The sequence below is a fragment of the Seriola aureovittata genome, chromosome 17, assembly GCF_021018895.1.
Source record: "Seriola aureovittata isolate HTS-2021-v1 ecotype China chromosome 17, ASM2101889v1, whole genome shotgun sequence".
Taxonomy (NCBI): Eukaryota; Metazoa; Chordata; class Actinopteri; order Carangiformes; family Carangidae; genus Seriola; species Seriola aureovittata.
This window is the reverse complement of record NC_079380.1, coordinates 8,075,436-8,095,218: the sequence shown is the minus strand read 5'-3', so window position 1 is coordinate 8,095,218 and position 19,783 is coordinate 8,075,436. Positions and strand designations below refer to the sequence as shown.

General features: G+C 40.4%; 1 protein-coding gene across 3 annotated transcripts; it reads right to left on the bottom strand.

The window, feature by feature from the left end:
* Positions 1 to 686: 686 nt before the first annotated feature.
* On the bottom strand, positions 687 to 19,155 carry LOC130185776 (branched-chain-amino-acid aminotransferase, cytosolic-like). 3 transcript variants are annotated; one of them, XM_056402421.1, is made up of 18 exons: positions 18,917 to 19,155; positions 18,788 to 18,826; positions 18,457 to 18,554; positions 17,769 to 17,835; positions 17,568 to 17,659; positions 15,602 to 15,706; positions 15,441 to 15,508; positions 14,306 to 14,402; positions 10,527 to 10,598; positions 9,853 to 10,053; positions 9,625 to 9,735; positions 7,827 to 7,946; positions 7,290 to 7,453; positions 4,465 to 4,607; positions 4,245 to 4,330; positions 3,432 to 3,572; positions 2,848 to 2,922; positions 687 to 2,367 (listed from the first exon to the last, which is right to left on the bottom strand). In XM_056402421.1, exons 1-18 carry the CDS (start codon positions 18,996 to 18,998, stop codon positions 2,326 to 2,328), a joined length of 1,803 nt encoding a protein of 600 aa, XP_056258396.1. In that variant the 5' UTR covers positions 18,999 to 19,155; the 3' UTR covers positions 687 to 2,325. The 3 variants fall into 3 exon arrangements, with proteins under 3 accessions (XP_056258396.1, XP_056258394.1, XP_056258395.1); XM_056402419.1 differs by lacking the exons at positions 14,306 to 14,402; positions 15,441 to 15,508; positions 15,602 to 15,706; ... (3 more) ...; positions 18,788 to 18,826; positions 18,917 to 19,155 and adding an exon at positions 12,331 to 12,688; XM_056402420.1 differs by lacking the exons at positions 14,306 to 14,402; positions 15,441 to 15,508; positions 15,602 to 15,706; ... (3 more) ...; positions 18,788 to 18,826; positions 18,917 to 19,155 and adding an exon at positions 11,977 to 12,181.
* Between the last annotated feature and the right edge of the window lie 628 nt (positions 19,156 to 19,783).

The following is a 19,783-nucleotide window of genomic DNA, read 5'->3' as shown; positions in this document are numbered from 1 at the left end:
TGTAAAGGTGTTGAAGTGCTCAGTCCGTGGAGTAATGCACACAGCCTGTATTCAGAAACAGCCTTAAAACGAGCTGTCAGGACTTCTGTAACTTTGTGATGTCACAACAAAGCAGTCACTGCTCTCAGCCATGGCCCTAGCCCCACCCACCTGAACTTACCATCCAACCTTGTGGGATTTAGTTTCTCTGAGTGTTTACCTGAAATCTGCTATATTTTTATTTAATCATTCAGAAAACAGTCAGCCAATCATAAGAGAGACTCAGAGTCTCTCCTCTGACTGGCTCACTGACCTGTTGTTACCGGAGCTCCTGAGAGAGGAGATGTAAAACTACACTGAGAGGGTTTTCCTTCTTAAAACCACAAATATATCTTCTTATGGATCAACACTTCAAATAAAACATTGGAAAAGTGTAAAATATGGGCCTTTAACTGAACTAAACCCAGAAATATTTGCAGTCACTTCATTCAGAAACTCTGGCCCAGGAGTCCCAAGCTCCCGAGCTCCTGGGTTTGTGCTTGGTAGGTCCGTTCAGTTGTACTATCCATGGATTTATATACTCACAGGACTAATATTAAGAATGCTAACAGAACCAGTACCTGTGCTTTAACTATGACGTTTCTATTATGTATCATTCTTGAGTTATTGTGCTCACAGCACGGCCACATAAAAAGAAAGAGACTCACTCAACTCAGATCATGTTTAATGTAAAGACATAACAGCCGAGTTAAAACAACAACACATTTAAAAAAAAACAAGAACTAAAATGACATTACTTAAAGAATCCAGCTAAATCCCCTAGTGCACAAACTGGAAAAATAAAAGAGCAGCTGACAGCAACAAGCTAACAGACTGAGGTCAGGCACTTAGAAGAGAGGGACAGGTGTCGTACAGTTTGTGTGTAAAAATAAAATTACATTCAAAAGAGAGGAAAACCAGCGAGGGAAGCACATGAAGCCGAGGATACAGCAAAAACACTGGTGACACATCCGAGAACTTTGGAAGACAAGTCGACAAATCCTAATTTCACATCAATACGAGGAAAAAAATATAATTTAAAAACCTCTAAAATAACAACACATTCTATTTGTTACTATACATTGTTTTCATAATGATTACACAGTAACTTGTGCAGGAGGAAGTGTCAGCATCTAACAGTCCTTCCTTTCTACAGCATGTAGGCCTCCTTCTGTCGTCCTACCACTTATGAGTGTGTGTGTGCTAACGTTCATTTTGACCTTGCCTTTTTTTCTTTAAAAAAAAAAATTTAAAAAAAAATCTCAATCTTTAGTTGTTGTGCAGTCGTATTCGTAACAAACAAAACCAACAAATGTAAAAAAAAACGTTTGTTTATCCGTGCTAAAAATCTGAGTCACGCTCAGATACAAACCTGACATTAACCCAAGGTCAGTGCAAACTCTGGTGTTCAAAGTGGAATGGCCCCAAGAAGAACTACGGCAGCTCTCTCAGATAGATCGTTATCAACACGACAGTAACAAAACATCCTATGATGCGTTTAGAGGTATTCACCTGACCTTCTATTTTCAGCTAATGCCACTGAAACAGTTAAAAGTCTCCGGAGCAAACTCCCCACAGGTTGTGGTGAGCGGTACAGTTTATTGTTAATACAAGTGAAACACTTGTATTGTGAAATACACATGTTGGTGAGCAACATTACTTAGAAAATATGTATAATGTTAAGTCCTACACACCAAATACAGAGCTGCTTTAGTATTGCAAATACTTCACTTCCTAAGCATTAATATGTCAGTTTGTGCGTCTTTTGAGACCAGAATTCAATGTCGATGATGATGAAAGTTTGTGCTCTTAGCTATGAGCAAGTGAATATGAGGACAGACACTCTAATGAGATCTGAATGCACTCATACTAGTGTAGTAGATATGACCACCAGGTACAGCTCATCTTTATGTTTTGATCAATATTTATCGTCTGTTTTCTTGCATTCGCTTTTCCTTTTTTTTTTTCTTCCTCCAATAACAGCTGTTTTTCCTGCTTTTGATGTTCACACCTCGAGGTTAAGGGTTGTGTTGAGTCAAAGCGTTGCATATTGTTGTTAATATTGCTTCTCTAAGCAAGCCGTCACATTCAAACCACCAACCGCATTCCTATGAGCGTCCGTAGAGAAAGTTGCCCGAGAAGACAGAGAGAAGCGTCCTGTCTGCTCGGCTTGTGAGTAAACTGGAGTGTATTAGTGGGTTGAGAGGAAAGGAAGAGGGGGATGATGGTGGTGGTGACGGGGCTGGTCGTCCAAACTGGAATTATGGGATTAACCGTTGATACAACTGGCATGTGCAAAATGGCCGTTTAAACAACGAGTGGTGCCCATTCGCTTGCTTTGCGTCCATACTGGGTGAAGCAAGAGCGACCAGGAAAGAGAGGGAAAGAGAAATAAATCAAAAAGCAGAAAATGTTTCTTTGTGAATGTAAAAGTTAAAGCTGCAAAATAAAAATTCAGCTGCAGTAATAAATTATAAATTTCAAGCTAGAGCTGCAACAACCTGCTGTTGATAAAACGATTCTATATAATCAACAGGCTAATAATCAGGAACTATCTCGACAGTTGTTTCAGTCATTTATCAAATAAAAATAGTGAAAAAAGTTCAGTTTTTCCAAAGTAAACATTTGCTGACTTTCTGTGCTTTATATGAAAAGATAACTGAACACTGTGATGACTAAACGATCACAAAACTGGTAGAAAAAATAATCAGCAGATTAACACACAATAAAAATGATTTCGACCTCATGATGCACGCATGTTTTAAAGGAAGCTGTAACATGTTGTGAGTATAAAAGCTGAGCGCGAAGCTTTAGTATTAGTGCACGTACCTGAATATCAGTAAGCTCTTTGTGGAACCTCTTTGCTAGATCTGGACCGTTCTGCATCGTCGGGATCTGATACGTCTGAGAGAAAAAGACAGGAACAAACACCAACATTTACATTTTAGCCCTTTGTCCAGAATGATTTACAATCAGTGTGTGTACATGCGCTTAAACAACCGGACTACAGTCGGCTATCTGCAGTGAAATGGTTTCTGAGACATCATGTAAAAGAGAAACCTGGTTACCCAGGTAGATCTCTCCGGGAGAGCACAGTTTTATCTTGATTTTTTACATAGACGCATGTACACGATGAAGACTGCAGACAGGGTGGATAAAAGGAGGAATCATTACTAGTCATAAGACACTTTCCTGCTGTAGGAAAGTGCATGAACAGTAACCACCCTATCCAATTTCCCACATAACTTGATTTCTCTGAGCCATCTGCACGTAAACACACTCAATGAGTTCAACAGTAGAATGAGCTAATTATAAGCAAAGAACAAGGTCCACAAGGGATTTCTGACAGACAAAGTGCAGAACAGTATCATCAAACTGACAGAGACAAACATGCAGAAAAGGTGAGCTCCTACCTTCCCTCTGTAGAGGAGGCTGCCCACCGGACAGACCACACAGGCCGTCCCTGCCCCGAACACCTCCAGGATCCTGCCACCATCCAGAGCCTTGAGCAGCTCCTTCATGTTCATCGTACGCTCTGTCACCTTAAACTCCCCCTGCGACACAGAAACCAACGAACATCAACATGGGTTCAAAGTGTAATGCAGTGTTTTTGAATGTTTTTGACTCAAAATAAAGAAATGTCTGTTTGTGACTCCCTCACGACTGATAGCATACATCAGTGCGTTGTGAGCAGTTCCACCTGACATTTATTTGAAGAATTTACAGACGTGTGAAGATGTAAAATTATCAAAGATGAGTGTTTGTGATTTCCTATTGAGTTGATTTACTCGGATTTATCTACTGTACTTAAAACCACCTTGTTGAATATAGATATAAATACAGTAAGCAGAGGGGGCTGATGGGACATTTTACTGTAAAACACATTGTCCTACTGCCTTGGCAGCTCACCACAACACTGCCTTTTGGTTTGTGATTCTAAAATCACTTTCACATTGGGAGAAACTGAACATGATGCCTATTTTTTTTTTTTTTTTTTTTTTTTTTAAATTGGATCAAACCGTCCCACAGTGGATCTCTGGTGGAACTTTTGCATGAGCAGCGTAACTGAAACTTTGAGACGTACAGTAAGAAAAATGTGGGAGAAAATCAGTTTAAAAATCCCACTTATGAGTTGATATGATTAACTATAATGATACTGTTAAAAAAAAAAAGCTGTTGAGGTCTGCACGACAGTTTGCGTTGGGTCCCCTCTTCGGTCGTCTTACCCAGGCTCTGGCGAGGTCCAGCAGAGACTGTCTGGTGACTCCTGGGAGAATGATGCCATCGAGGGGAGGAGTCACCAACTCTCTCTCTGCAGACACAAACACACACTTTCATTAGATGAGCTCAGCAGCTGATAATAAAACATGGACAGAAAAGTCCAGGAACATATTTCAGCTGTCCACAAAAACCTGTGAGAAAGCTCAAGACATCAAAGAGACTGACCTCCTTTCTCGTTGGTCCAGTAGATGAAGAGGTTCATAGTGCCGACCTCGGTGATCTCCTCCTGCTCTCCGTACAGCCACAGGACCTGCTGACAGCCGCGCTTCACCGCCTCGTTCTGCACCATTATCGTGGGGCCGTAGTTACTGCGGAGAGGGACGGGACGCAGTTCAAATAAGAGAGACACAGTGAATATAAACAGACATAAACATGGGTGAAAAATAGACGTCAGGTTCCAGAGGTAATTTAATTATCAGGCATGTTTTTAATACACTATTCTCCTGTGTTCTACATGTGCTTGCTGAATATCTTGGGTTTCTTTATTTCATCGCTTTAAATATTTTACGCAAAAATTTAGCCATGTGCTGAGCTACTGAGAAGTAGTGCATCAGTGGTAAATTCATGAATTAAAGGAAGTGGATGTGTATTTCTTGTTCCTTATAGGGGTGTTTGTGCTGAGAAGGAAGTATCCTGCTGATAAACATCAGCGTGAACAACAGACGACTCTGGAATGATTTCAATTGGTTACTGTTTTCTCATCACATAAAAAAAACAAACAAAAAAAAAAAACAGCGCTACACTTCCTCGATCCTACAAAGTACACAGTGGTTTCTTTGTAACAAAATGTTTCACTCTTGCCAAGAAGAAGGACATTCTGAGAAATGATTTATGGACAACAATACAAACTGCAGATTGCGGAGATTTCAATCAACAATACAACTCACAGTTGAGTCACACTGTGGAAATCTGTCAGCGTCTTCCTCGTAACGCGCGTCAATTCCCGGCTCGCAGAGAAACACACACCCCTGACCTGCGTTCACCTCATAAAGTTGTTACTGATAATATTTTAGCAAACAAGCCTCTAATGATACAGACGGGTTGTTTTTCTGTGCAACACAAGTTCAATACTCACTCTCCTTTTAGCTCTGATTTGGTCTCCTCCAGCTCTTGAGAAGAGTCTGGTTTGAGTTTGGCTGATTATCAGCCGTTATTATATCACAGAAACTGGTACTGGTATCAGCATACAAGCTTTTTTTTTTTTTTTACTTATTTTGCATTTATTTACTTATTTATTCATGTTATTATGGATTTAGTCTCATGGGGTGAAGAGTGGTCAGATCTGCTGTTGTTGGTGTTGTTGAGATGTTCAGGACTGGTGAACATCATTTTTTTTGAGTTTGTCTGTTTTAACGTTAAAATTGAGAAATATAAAAAAGTTTATATAAATAGTATAAAAAGTTTGTTTACTTTTTTTTTTTAAATTACCAACCGCAGGTATAGGGTCTCAAATACCTGTATCAGTATCGGCCTCCAGCTGCCCTGCAGTCCCCTGATGACTGCTACTAAACCAGGCCTGAGAGTTGAAGTGTATCCTCGCCGGCTGGCGAGAGCAGAGCAGGTTTTGTTGGCTCAGTGAGTGGAGTGGGCATTCGGCGGCGGTGTTATGTAATCAAACTGGAGCTGAGCAGGTGCTACGTTAGGATCCCAGAGTCATGTGGAAGCAGGCCTGTTTTCAGAGGCTCTATGGAAGTTTTTAGGGTTTTTTTTTTTTTTGTCCTTGTCTGACCTCGTTCCGTTTATTTATTTATTTTTTATCTTGATCACAGTGTGAAACACAGCAACACTTTGACTCTTCACCTGTTTGACTGGTCAAACCAGTCATATCTGTGATCCTGGAGCTTCAGCCACTGAGGTTTAAAATAGGCTGCTTATCAATCATGTGTCTGCGTCACAAGTACCCATAACCCTCTCCACCTCCCAGGAAATGACATATCATCTCTTTAGGTGCCTGATAACATTAATAATCTGATCTTTTCCTGCTGTGACGAGACAAAATGTCTGTTCTGAAAAAGCTCTCTTGCTCCCGCTCGCTCTCTTTGTTTGGCGCTGGCTCTGTGGCAGGTCTCTGCAGCTTCATAAGCAGAGTGGAAATTCACTGGCAACAAGTTTCCACTTTGGAACATACCACACTGAGGAGTCGTCCTGGTGTACGAGTCTGCCTGTCGCCTCAGTGGGTCGGACTGGAGGGTTATATGGTCTCAATGCATTTTAAAAATACATGCATAAATGAATAAGATTTGATGCAAAATCAATACTCTGTTCACCATATCATCGTCATCACTGCTCGCTGATTTACTTTGAGAACTTTTACATGTAATTTTAGAACTTACGGGCTACAGTTCAGGCCGTTGTAACATCACCTACTGTATAAGCTAATATTTTCTTAACTGGTATTTGCATGAGTGTCTCATCCACCCTCCCATCTTATAAATTATGGGCCACTTTGCTTTTGCAAGATGTTTTATGGCATCAGACTTTTTTTGCCAAACCTTTCACTTTTTATGTCTGTCGCAGTCTGGCTCTGCCTTGATGACATGTTGTCGGCAGCTGTATTAAAAGTTGTTTCAGGTCCTCTAATACGGCCACTAACACTGATAAACTGTCATGTTTTCGTTCGCTGATTTCTGACAGCGGGACGTTGAAGCTGTGCGAGATAAAATTCTTCTTTTTGCTGATTTTTGTGCATGAAACTTGTCCACAAACAGAGCGGGACATCCAGCTTTATATAGCACATATTCATATAACCAGAACTCCTCAGGCTGAAACAAAGAGGGATGGGTGAATCTAACTTGGAACACTGGTACAAGCAAATATCACGAAAAAAACAAGGAGAAGTTCAGGATGAGCGCGCCGCTGAATTTGAATTTGCATCATGAATAGCCAGGTTTACAGGAGGAGAGCTTTTAATCTTAAGAGTCAGTTTGCTAAACAAGGCAGACTACACCTGCAGGATACTGGACTTGAAAGAGGAACGACACCAAACTCACCCTCCCATTTTATATGCCCCGACGCCTCCTTTCCAGGCTCTGACAAACGAAGGGTCCGCCAGCAGAGACACGGGGTTAAAGGACCCTGTGGCAAAGTAGGGCCCCACGGGGCCGACGATGACAAAGATCATGGCTTTTCCTGGCCGAGACACACCAAGGGATGGCTGGAGGAGGAGGGGGGAGGCAGGGGGAAGAAGAGGAGAAGACGGGTAATTAGAATATGTATTAATTTGAAAACCTTTTTTCAGTCACAGAAAATCATCAGGGACAATAAGGTCTTCAATTATCTAATAGGTCCATTAATCTATTGATTTTATATCACAGCAATAATTCCTAGCAATGTCATTAATCAATCAATGTGACCTGGACCTAGATGAGGGAGAGGGAAATTAATTCAACCCTTTTCCAGACCTGCAGACACCCAGCAGTTACTTCAGCTGAGGCGGGAACCTGCACATGTCATTTTTTTGCACATGACTGAAAGCACCAGGTTCCTATGCACTTCTCCGTGCTTTGCACACTGATGTTAAAGATCACCTCAATTCCTATGAAGGTGGGTCTGATGTAGAGGCTGGCGTCCTGGGAGTAAGGGACCCACTCCTGGTCGACCTCCACCAGCTTCCTGATGCACTCCAGCAGTTCACCTTTATCAAACAGCTGCAAAGAAAACAGACGAGGACGTTAACTAGTGGCTCTTCTTCTCTGCTCGTTACCACTCACTCACTCACTGACTCAATGACTCACTCACAGGGTTTAGAAATGTGGACGAATGCGACCGTTTAGTTCAGATGAGGCAGATGCCTCATTCCTGTGCTATGTGAGAGTTAATATTCATATTATAAGTTTTTAAAATTCTCCTTGAAATGAATCAAATAATCATAACGATTGAAATATATCAATCATTAACTCTAACCCTAAATTTTGGGGTGTAAAAAAGTACCTGTTCCATCTGCAATATACTCTTTGATCTAAAACAGTAAATATAACTGTAAAGTAATTAAATGAGGATGAAATACTTAAAAGAGTGTTATCTAAAGGCAACATATTACTACAGAATGACAGGTCACGTAAGTAAAGCATTATGTAAACAAATTTCACTTAAATTAGAATTAGGATTGCAACCAATAAATTATTATTTTCATTGCTAATTATTTTTCAATTCATTCATAAATTGTTTGTCTATACAAATTCTCAAACACAAAAAAACAACTCCCCAGGACGACGCCATTAGTCCCAAAACCCCCAAATATCAAATTTACTGCAATGAAAAGCAAATCAAATCAACAAATTCTCACATTTCAGAGGCTGGAAACCCTCAGTGTCTGACACTCGCTCTTGCAATATTACTTACATGATTATTGGAACAGTTGCTGATTAATTCTCTGCCAACTGACTAGTTGAGTAATTAATGTGGTCCTACTTTACATAAACCACCATGGTGGGAGGCTGTTGTCTCTGAAAAGTTGCAGATTGTAGTAGTTTTGCATGAGAATCAACCATCCACTACAAATCTTAATTCATGAAACATTGTGAAATATTTCATGTTTTTTCTAGATTTCTTAAAAATGCTTTTGTTCCACGGAGCACACAGTAAAGAACAAACTCTGACCATGTGGCTGTGGTTTCGTCGTGTGATTTAGTAAGCCAAAAATGGGAATGGCGCCAAGCGGTTACATAACGGCTCACAGCTTCACAGCGTTAGTCTGTAATGAAACCTGCCGGGTCCTGCCAGCTCAGAGAATCAGAGGAATCTGAGACACAGTCAGACCAGCAACAGCACTGTGGCACAACGATGTGAGGGCTGTGGACGTGTTGGCACAGGTACAGAAGATGAAACCAAGGACTCCAGTACAACTCTGAGAAGCAGCAGTAAATTAACATTACGGTCTAAGGTAAATACCACCGGGTGTTCGACCAGGTGTCCTTCATCACTATGATTGTGATGTTAAGACAACACACATTTCAAAGGATCCTACACGAAATGTGTGCTTGCACGTATATGACAGACACATGATATTGTGCTGCGGTGCAGCAGAAGTTGGAACACGTTCAAGCCTGTGTTTTTTTGATTGTCCGAGCCTGCTGTGTCGAAGTGGTCCCATTCAAAATAAACCAGGGTGTGAGTTTATTCATGCAGGGCTAGAATCTGTCTGAACAAGGCTTTAGTGTCTCATGATGCTGTTTTAGCGGCTTTTTCAGGATGAAATAACCGGCCTAGGAGCTGGTCAAGTGTAAAGATACCAAGTATGTTCCAAGTAGGGCCTAACCCTACTACGAACCCTCACTGACGGGGTGTGTGGGGGGTTTCTAAGGATGAGTTGGGGCACAAACTCACAGGAAGGCAGCTTCTGTCGGTGCTCCGGTGCATCCTCTCCATGTTCAGCATGGGTCTGAACAGACGGATGTGGTTGTCGACGCCACGAAAAGCCTTCATGCCTTCAAACAGCTGGAGAGAAACAATATGATATTATGGAGGTTATTCTTTATTTTTCAGTGTTAGACATAAAATGCCACAACAGGTCTGATTTGTGTGCTGCATGTTGGCAGAGCTCTCCTCTCTCACCTCTATAGAGTAGTGCAGGGCAGAACTGGCAGGGTGCAGCGACAGATTCTCGAAAGGTTTGATCTGTGGAACCTCCCAGCCGTCCTTCTCCGACCAGTTGATGGTCAACATGTGGTCGGAGAACTGTTTGCCGAACACCAAGGTGGAGGGGTCGGGCCTGGGCTTGCATGCTGTGTTGCGTTCGATGTTGATATCTGCTGCCTGAGGTGGAGGCGGATGAGCAAGCCGGACGGAGGGCGGAGACGAAGAAGTAGACGGGACAAGAGGAGAGCGGGCGACGAAGACAGCAATTGATTTTTAAATTGATGTCATTGAATGAGCATGCTTTAAAAGGACAATTAGCACAGCACTATACAGAGTCAGTCAAAGTGCTGACTTATCTGGTCAATTAGACAGAATCAAGTTCAATTAAACTGAATTAAATAAATACGACAGGAAGACAGAGAAGGAAAGACAAAGATGAAACACAATTTTAAATCCTAATAACTTTTCCTGGTAAAAGTTAAGAGACAATCCGTCTGTCTTTTTTTTGTTTGTTTGTTTGTCACTCCCTTCTTTCCATAATGATCTACAAACCAGGCATTTGCACTTAGGCCAGGCTGCAAATCAGGTTGGTTGGAGATGACGCAGCCTTACCTGGTGAGAAAGAAAATGTTAATATTTTCCCTCATTACCTTAAAGGAGCTGGCAAACCGCAGGGAGCCAATGGGAAAGGGGAGGGCCTGAACAAGTCGTCCATGGAGTGCCTGTAGATGAAACATGACAAAGCTCTTTGCAAAACAGCACAGTCACTGTGGAAATCTACATACACTCAGATGGCAGTTTATTAGGTACACATTAGCTGAAGTTAAAGCAGTCTCAACTCAAGCCTTGGGAATACACAGGGACACCATGTCTGACATTGTATGTTTGTGGGCGTGTGTGACACAGCACCAATCACTCTACTGCTCAAAGTATGTAGCTACTAACACAGCTGGTGCATAGTGCTCTACTGTAAATAGAATCAGGCACATATGCAGGCTACTCTGCAAAAGCAGCAATGCAAGGTGAGGAAGTTTAAAAGTATGCTAGTGGGAAACAAAAGGCCACAAAATAACTGCAAGGCAAGATAAGGCAGAGTGGGACACACCTGATAAGCCTCCAACAACATCGGCTTGCTGTTGGAAAAGTGCAACATAAGATGTGTAACTCTGTTCTTTTCACGTCAGTAAGGGGTTAGGCAAGGTGTGATATCATCTCCACGACTGTTTAACTTGAATATAGATTAATTGTGCAGGCAGTTTAACAATTAAACATGTGGTGCTTTCAGTAAACTCATAATTCTCATCTTTTAATCTGCTGTGGTGGTTTCTTACAAATCCTGAGTTTACATCCCCGATATGGTGCTGTTACTGTGTGTGCAAAGATTTTTTTTTTGGGTGCCAGTCATATTTTCATCAAAATAAAAGCAGCCACGTCTGACACCGCCATAGAGAGCAGCAGAGCATCATGCCTTGGTAATTCCTACAGGTTGCACACAAGTGTGCATTTTGTTGAATGGATGATGCAAGTTTTGCCTTTATTGCGACCACGAGTATGAAAAGGTTTATTTGTTTTTGCTGTATCCTCAGCGACATGCACATGTAAATGTTATGCATGAAACTTAATTCTTGTTTTTATTCATTTTGACCCACGGTCTGAAATTAAATTAAAACTGAATTAGCAAATACTAGCATTAACACCCGTTAGCATTTGTGCCTTACATCTGGGCTAGCAGCACCGTAAATGAATTGGCTACCTACAATAACTACATGTACAAAATCTGTAGCAAAGTCACAACACGGTAATAACATATACTTGACATTTTCTGCAGAAATACTTGGTAAATCCACATTCAAGCCCCTCACCAGACTGCATTCTCAAATCCGACAATTTGACGAACAGTTGCTTATTATGTAACTTACGCAACGACACAGTAATTAAGTAATGACTATTCCGGATGTAGTAGGATATATTTTCCAATTCGGCATACTACTAATCTACGAAAAACACGTATCAAAACTAACGATCTACATGATTTTTTACTTCCATCCACCAAAACCGTGGAGGATGATAAGATTTGTAAAGTTGAGTAAATAAACGTACATTTCATAGATCAAGGTTGAACTTGCTGGACCGGAGGTCTGCCCAACCTGGTGTCACAGCATGAACATTTGCAGAAGCCTTTCAGTCGTGTTTTACGAGATGTTTATTTTCGCCGTCAAGTAAGACGAATTTAGTTTCCATATTTCTGAATGAGGTTTGGTTTTATGTTCTTTCCGTGCAGCACTGTTTCGCCACCCTCGGTGCTGGCGGGACAGACGCAGCAGTCCGCGCCGACTTTAAAGACGTGTTATCTCTCCTGGTCAATGGGTTATTTATCAAGCTTTTGAGTGAATCATCTACCCAGACAGGAAAAAAGACAACAAACAGCACACACACGTCGGTCAATGAACTCACCGTCCGGAGGGCCGCCATCTCCTCTACGTAACCAAGATAAACCAGATTATTTGTTCGTGCAGAAACAAAACACTCAGCCCAAAGTCAACTTGGGTTCCGCTTTGAAATACGAGACGCCGCTCAGCTGAGGTGAAGCCAGAAACCTCTCAGACATAAAATGCCCTTCGTGGTTATTAGTCCTTTAAATAAACACTTGACCTACAGCAGCTACTTTATGTTTTAAAAAACCTGTCACAACTTTGTAATTTTTATTTTTCTGGATCAATAATTTATCATCGCCTGAACTGTTCTATATAAAGACACAAGAATGTAAGTGAGGAAAATGACTTCACTAAAATTACATTAGTAAAATGTAGTTATAGTGACCGGTTTTATTAACCAGTGTACCCTCATTAGGAAAGTCACCGGAGGCGTGACAAAAAGCGTAACATATGATTGGTGCACACCAATAAACCCAGAAGGGGAGGTTATTAGAGGTCGAAGAGGATGGCGCTGATTGGTCGATCAGTGGGGAGTGGACTAGGTCGTGTTACACATTTGGTCAGGATGCCAAAATTTAAAGCTGACTAACCTCCACCAGGAAATGTTCAGAGCTCCATGAATGAAATGAGACTTTATTTGATTGAATGAACCCCCTCCCTTTTATTAAAACAATTTAGTAGTCATCATAGTAATGTAACCAGCACACTGAAACATACATGTGTATAATCTGCATTAAATCCATCTGCTTAACCAGCTGTTCCACAGCCATAAAGAGACTGTAGAGACCAGAGGGTCACGACGGGATCTGACTCTTGAAGCCATAGTTGAGTTCAGCTCCTCCACTGAGCAGCAGGTCTATCCCAGTGCAGAAGGTTGCATCAGCAGCGAGATACAGGGCAGCCAGTCCACACTCAGCCTCAGTCCCCATGCGACCTATCAGCTGTTTGAGAAGGAAACATGTCATTTGTCATTCTAGATAGATAGATAGATAGATAGATACTTTACTTATCCCCTACTGGAAATTCTTGCTCGGTTTCCAACTGTTCACGTTTGTGGTTTCATGGGGTAACTCCCTTGTGTTAATGTGTGTGTTCACTCCTGCAGCTGTTCCCACAGTTGTGCTGTGTATTACACTGTAAAACAAAGGGAGCTTGGCTCTTTTTTTTTTTTTTTTTAACACAAGACTCCATGCAAAGAAAAATGCAGATTCACTGATCTTTATTTACTGAACCCACAACCAGGAAAACTTCCTAATGCCAAACATAATATTCATTCTCTCATCCTCCATTATCATAACTTCAGTAACTGGAAAGACCAAAGTAAAGAACCGAGACATTTAAATGTGAAGCGATCATCCTATATGGGATAAAATCTGGTAACGATGTAAAAATCTCACATAATTATTGTTTTATTACACCGTCCTGTCAAATATTTGAGGTCTCTCCACTATGAATAATGAAGTGCAAGCTGAGACTCTTCAGCACCACAGTCCTGCTGCTTCGAGGGCCTTCTCAGATTGGGATGAAAAGAAAGCTCCAGTTTGCAGAAAGAGGCTGTTAGCATTTACAACCCAAAGGGCACACTGCAATGCGTGGATCATTAACACAACAATAATATAGGAACTGTTGCCTGTCTCACATTGATTTATAATGAGACGTGGAGTTTTTACTGGCTCCTGTTGTGCAGGGACAAATAGTTTCAGTGGGTGTGGATGGAAAACACAGAGCAGCAGCAACAAGCATCAATGTCATGTGTGTTGTGCTGCACCAAGGTTTGTCCTAACTCACAACTATGGTAGGATTTATGTCTTGTAATAAAATCCTCTAATGATAATTTCTATAATTTTCAGAATTCAAGACATCACTAACATCACAAGGACATCTCACTATTGGTGAAAACTCTCCGTGACACGGAAACGACCACTTCTACTTTACATATTTTCCTCTTGTTTCTGTCCCTGTGTATGAGCCCGTCTCCCTCTGTGGGAACTTACCTGAGCGTTTTCTCCCGTTTTAATGGAGGCTGCTGCGTCTGGAGTCTGTCCTGCTAATTCTTCCCACAGAGGCGTCAGCACGTTACCTGGAGAGATGCTGCAACACACGGCAGACAGTGAACAAAGGGTGCTATTAGATCTGTAGACAGTTAAATACTTGTACATAATATAAACTTTACATCAATTATATCATTTTATAGAGTTCGTGTTGGTTTTACTTGAAACTGGAACTATGCGTTTGTCTTTTGTTAATAGCAGTAGATACTCTCATATTATTTCCTGGTTCATGAATCAGTTAAGTCAGTTTACAGAAAAGTACTTACTGCCAGTTCTGATATTTGATGGTAATAATATGTACAATTATTTTTATTTCACAAAAGGCAGAGATTATTAATTAAAAAAAGCGCCTGCTAATATGTGTAGCAGAATTTTTTTCCTTTCCTCTCCCATAAATCATCTCAGATTTATCTTGTGACCATTTGAAGGGACCCAACCCCTGAATTGTTGTTTTCATTGTCTTTTAAATGCAATTTCGATATAATTTAATGTCTTATTTTCCATGGCTCTGTAACGCACTTTGAACTGCCTTGTGTCTGAATGGTGCCGTATAAACAAATTTTTCTGGAACCACACACTAAACTGTGCCTAGTTGAAGTTTACCTCCAGCAGCTCCAAAGGTAAAATGCTGCGTACACAGTGATTCATCAGTATAAAGACTCTAATAATGTCACATATAATAATACATCAGTCACAGGATATTTCACCACAGAGCAAATACTTTTAAGTTTCATACTGTAAGTACATTTTGTTGTTATTGCTTTTGTACTTTTACTTTAATCAGAGTTTGAGGCTCATAATTGAGTATTTTTACCTTACTTTACTTTGTTTTACTTCACAACTTCTTCCATCATTGTTAATAAGTAAAAAAAAAAAAATTAAAAAAATTAAAGAGATAGATAAAGATTGATTAATTATAAGAATAATACTAGTTACATCACTATGACAGCCCCTTTAATTAGAGGCTAACTGGGTAAATCTAAATAAACATGTGACGAGAGTGAAATCATGGAGTAATTCTTTTCTTCTGAGCAGAGAGGAAGCTGAGGAACTGAACCCAGAAACCAGTTTGACTCACCAGTTGACTCTCACATTGTAGCGACTCTCGTCCACAGCCATCGCCTTTGTCATGGAGATTATCGCCCCCTTGTGGAGAAGAGATCACATTACATGACTCTCTTCTCTGAGATTACAGGAATGATGCAGGTTGAACCACTGTTTCACGGATGGTTGACTCACCTTAGTGGCGACATACGGTGCAGCATCTTTCTGCCCGATGGTTCCCACCAGACTGGAAACATTTATGATGTTACCCTGTCGCTGTCGCAGGTACGGCAACGCATACTGCAAAGAGAGTGAGACCTCCGTTCAATTCAAAGATCCTATGTACTGTACATACAGTATGTCTATGGGTATGTGAAAGCAAAATGAAGCTGTGATAATTGTAACTTAATGAGTAACTGATAACTTAATTGTGGAACTGAATCAAAACTGAATATTTGATGTTGGAATTTAAATACTGCTGAATTTAAAGCACTGAAATATTTTACTGAAAATATCATGATGAGGTTTGAATTCCCTTCTTCACAACTGTCCGGTCATTTGGATGTTCGCAATTTCAAAAACTTTAGACAATGAACAGACTTTCTGCAGGTTCACCAAACTTAAGACTGTTGAATACCTCATACTATTTAATACCAGTTTCACAGTCATACTAAACAGAGGATGAAATATATCAATAAAAAACCAGGGATGATGATGTGGACTAGAATTATTTACCAAGTGCATGAAATTATTCAAATTATATCACATTTCTTTCACTCCATCCCAGAAATATACAACAATAATTCTTAATAATATCATTACTAAACCATTAAACACAACAAGGACCTGTATAAGCAGAAAAAACGCATACATCTCCTAATGGAAATTAAAAAAAAAAAAAGGAATTCTGATCACACACATTCAGATGTTTTTCAAACCAAAATATCTAAATTTACTTAAAATTCATGTTTCATGTTTAAATTTCAACATCAAGTGTTCAGTAGCGGTGTCCCATGGTTTTGGGGTTAAAGGGTCAGTATGCAGTCAGTCAGTCCGACCTGCTTGTTGGATGGTCAGATAGCTCCAGAAACCCCCCCCCCTCCCCCCGACACCGTGTAGTGCTCGTGTCACACCACTTCTGTAACTTTCCAAAACCGTTGATCCAACATTCACACCCACTTCACACTGTGATTGGTCAGCTTTGTGGAACTGAGAAAGCACTCTGGGATTGTACTTCTCTCTTTAGTTACATAACTTTGCCGGTTTTCACGTGAACAACTGAGTGCAGCACTATGAATGTCTTCCAGGAGAGACTGTCTGAGGAAGTGCTCCATTATGCCTGGAGTTCCTCCCCATACCAACCACTTCTTTTCTAGTGTACCCGGCCAATATGACGCCAACCGTGAACTGCAACATCCCCAGTTTGGGTCCTGACTGGGGACATCATCCCTATCTCCCTTTTGTCCTGTCTCCCTGTCTGACATTCATTCCAAATAATAATAATAATAATAATAATAATAATAATAATAATAATAATAAAGGATTAAGTGCTGATTTTCAGTTGCTTATAAAACTCACAGCCTGTCTGTGTCTCCATTACTGTGGCCCTGAGAGCTCGGTGCACTGCAACATAAGAAAACACATGCAAATTCGGAAAAAAAATCTTCATCAGTTTGATAACACAAGTGCTGCAGATACACACAACACAAGCAAAGAGACAAACATGCTACAAAGGCTCGAAACACAACCAAATACAGAAGGGCGCCGTGAGTAGCATAGACGACGTTGTTGTTTCTAGAGGACACAAAGAAGTGATGCGCGGGTCACACTTGTTGTTCAATGCTTTGTGACTTTTAAAGTTATGAAGACAGCTACAGGTTCATTACTTTTTTGTGTCCCCCGGAAACACTTCTGTTATCTTCTGTGCTACTTGCAGCTTCTGTGGTTGTATTGTGTGTATCTGCAGCACTTGTGTTGTCAAATAACAATGTTTTATGAATTAACCTGTGTTTTGTCTATTTTCATGTGTTTCCTTAAGCTGCAGTGCACTGAGCTCTCAGGGCCACCGTACTCCATAGAAGTCAGCATTTATGGGGTAAAATGATATTGAATTATTTGTATTTTAAGTTTTAAATGTGCACACACAAGCCGGAAACATTACTTTAGAAGCCAAGAAGTAGCTGATGAGGTTCAGATTGAGCAGATCTCTAAACTCCTCTGCTGTGGTGTCATCAGTAGGTTTATGAGGTGGGTCTGAAGAAGAAAATAAAAAAAACAAAAAGAGAAATGAAGCAAGAGAAAGGCCTCGTGTCCTCATCATCTTTTTCTGTTTGAGGGAAATAAAAAAAACCAAGTGACTCACGCCACCCAGCGTTGTTGACCAGGCAGTCGATGTGTCCACAGCGCTCCACTGTGACCGCAATCAGTCTCTGCGGAGACAGTCACACGAGAAAAACCAGTTACCAACAAAAGAGCTGCAACAGAAACCAGTTCGGACTGACTGAATGAAAACACACAGACGTTGCTGCAGCGTGTTAGAGGCGCTGCTTCTATTTTAGAGGATTACACCAACCAAGATGGTTGTCAGGGTAATGATTGCTGCTGTTGCTGTTATATACATTTTTATTCACTATTACTGTGTTACTTTCATTTTATATTTTAAGTATGTCCAATTTCAATTGTTCCCCATTTTAATTATTTCCTCTTTTGAAAAATATCATAATATTATTCTATTTTCTCCCTTATTTTAATTTGTGAAGCATTTTGAACTGCACTTAGTGTAAAATTAAAAAAAAAAAATTAAATGATGGCTTATATACAAACTTCGACATTGTGGTGATAAAAAAACCCTTCAAATGTAAATTCAGTTAAAGATTTAAACAGTTGCCAATTAAATCATTAGATGTTGTGACTGGACATATTTAGACTTATAATGTGCTCTTAATGTGATGTAGGGTGATGATCAGGACAGGTCCTGTGATCAGGACTAGTCCCTGTTCATTAAAACCACGTGCAGTATATAACTGCACAATAACACTGTCAGACTTTACCTTGATCTCATCTTCTTTGGAGATGTCACATGTGACAAATGTGCAGGAGCCTGGCCCTGCTTTGTTTAGCTCCGCCTCTAGAGCCTCACCAGCTGAACCTATAAACCATATGCACGATTATGGTGAATTATAGACAGATTACAGTCTCAATTTAGGATGAAATCCTTTTAAATATTCAGTCATAACAGATGCATATGGTGTAGTCATCAATCATATCACAGGTGTCAATACACCTTCCCAATAGATGATAAAGCAACGTTCTGATTGATTTTTATCAATTAATATGAGATTTAATGTGGAATAAAAATTGAATAAAAACATTATTACTCACCCCCTAGTGCACAAAACACCACTTTTGCACCATTCTCCACTGAAAACAAAAGATGCAGAATATTTAGTGCGCCACTTCCTACTCTGAACACGAACAAATCCACAGCATAGATAACCATGACCAGCATACCGAACACTTTGACGATCCCTCTGCCAATCCCTTTGGATCCTCCGGTGACTATAACGACTTTGTTGAGGTAGCGCGGGGACATGTTGATGAAGTCTGAGCGTAAAACGGCGTAAAGCTGCGCCCCTGTCCAGCAGCTTCACACCGTCAACACCGGAGTTCCGCGTTTCTTCTTGTTCACCCACTTTTGATAATCACGGCCATTTATCGCCAAAGTTTGTGTGAGGTTCAAAGTTTCACAAAATCATGGGGTCTGCTCTGCTGCCTTCAGGTGCTGTCAGGAATATTGGAAATCCAATTATTTGATACTTAAAAATGCTTCGCATGAGAGCAAAGTGGAAATGCTTAAAATATACTAAAATAATAATAAGAAAAAAACAAAACAAAAAAAAAAAACACTACTAGCAAAAGTTTTGAATGCAAAATCCCACTTGTGCGCATTAAAAGCAAAATAGGTTTAGTATCAAAGGTAAAAGTGTTTCATTCTGCATAAAAAACAGCTGTTATTATATATGACATTATTAGATTGTTAATACTGATGCATTCGTGCACAAGCAGCATTTTGCTGTAGGTGATAAAGGTCAAGGTGCTAGTTCTTTAATACTTCATATCATATCTTAAAAAATCTTTTCTCTAACCTTTGCTACTTTTGTGAAACACTAGATGATTTCATCTCTTTGTGTCTCAAACAGTGTCAAGCGGGGAAATATCTCTGTTTACAACTCAAACATCTGAAATGTGACAAGGGGTCTCACATACATTGTTTTAAGTGAGGGGACACACGCCAGAACAACTGGAGACACTGGTTTAAAGTCGGTGTATGCTCCATCAGTGGTAATTTGTATGACCATGTTTTGGACGGCCAAATAG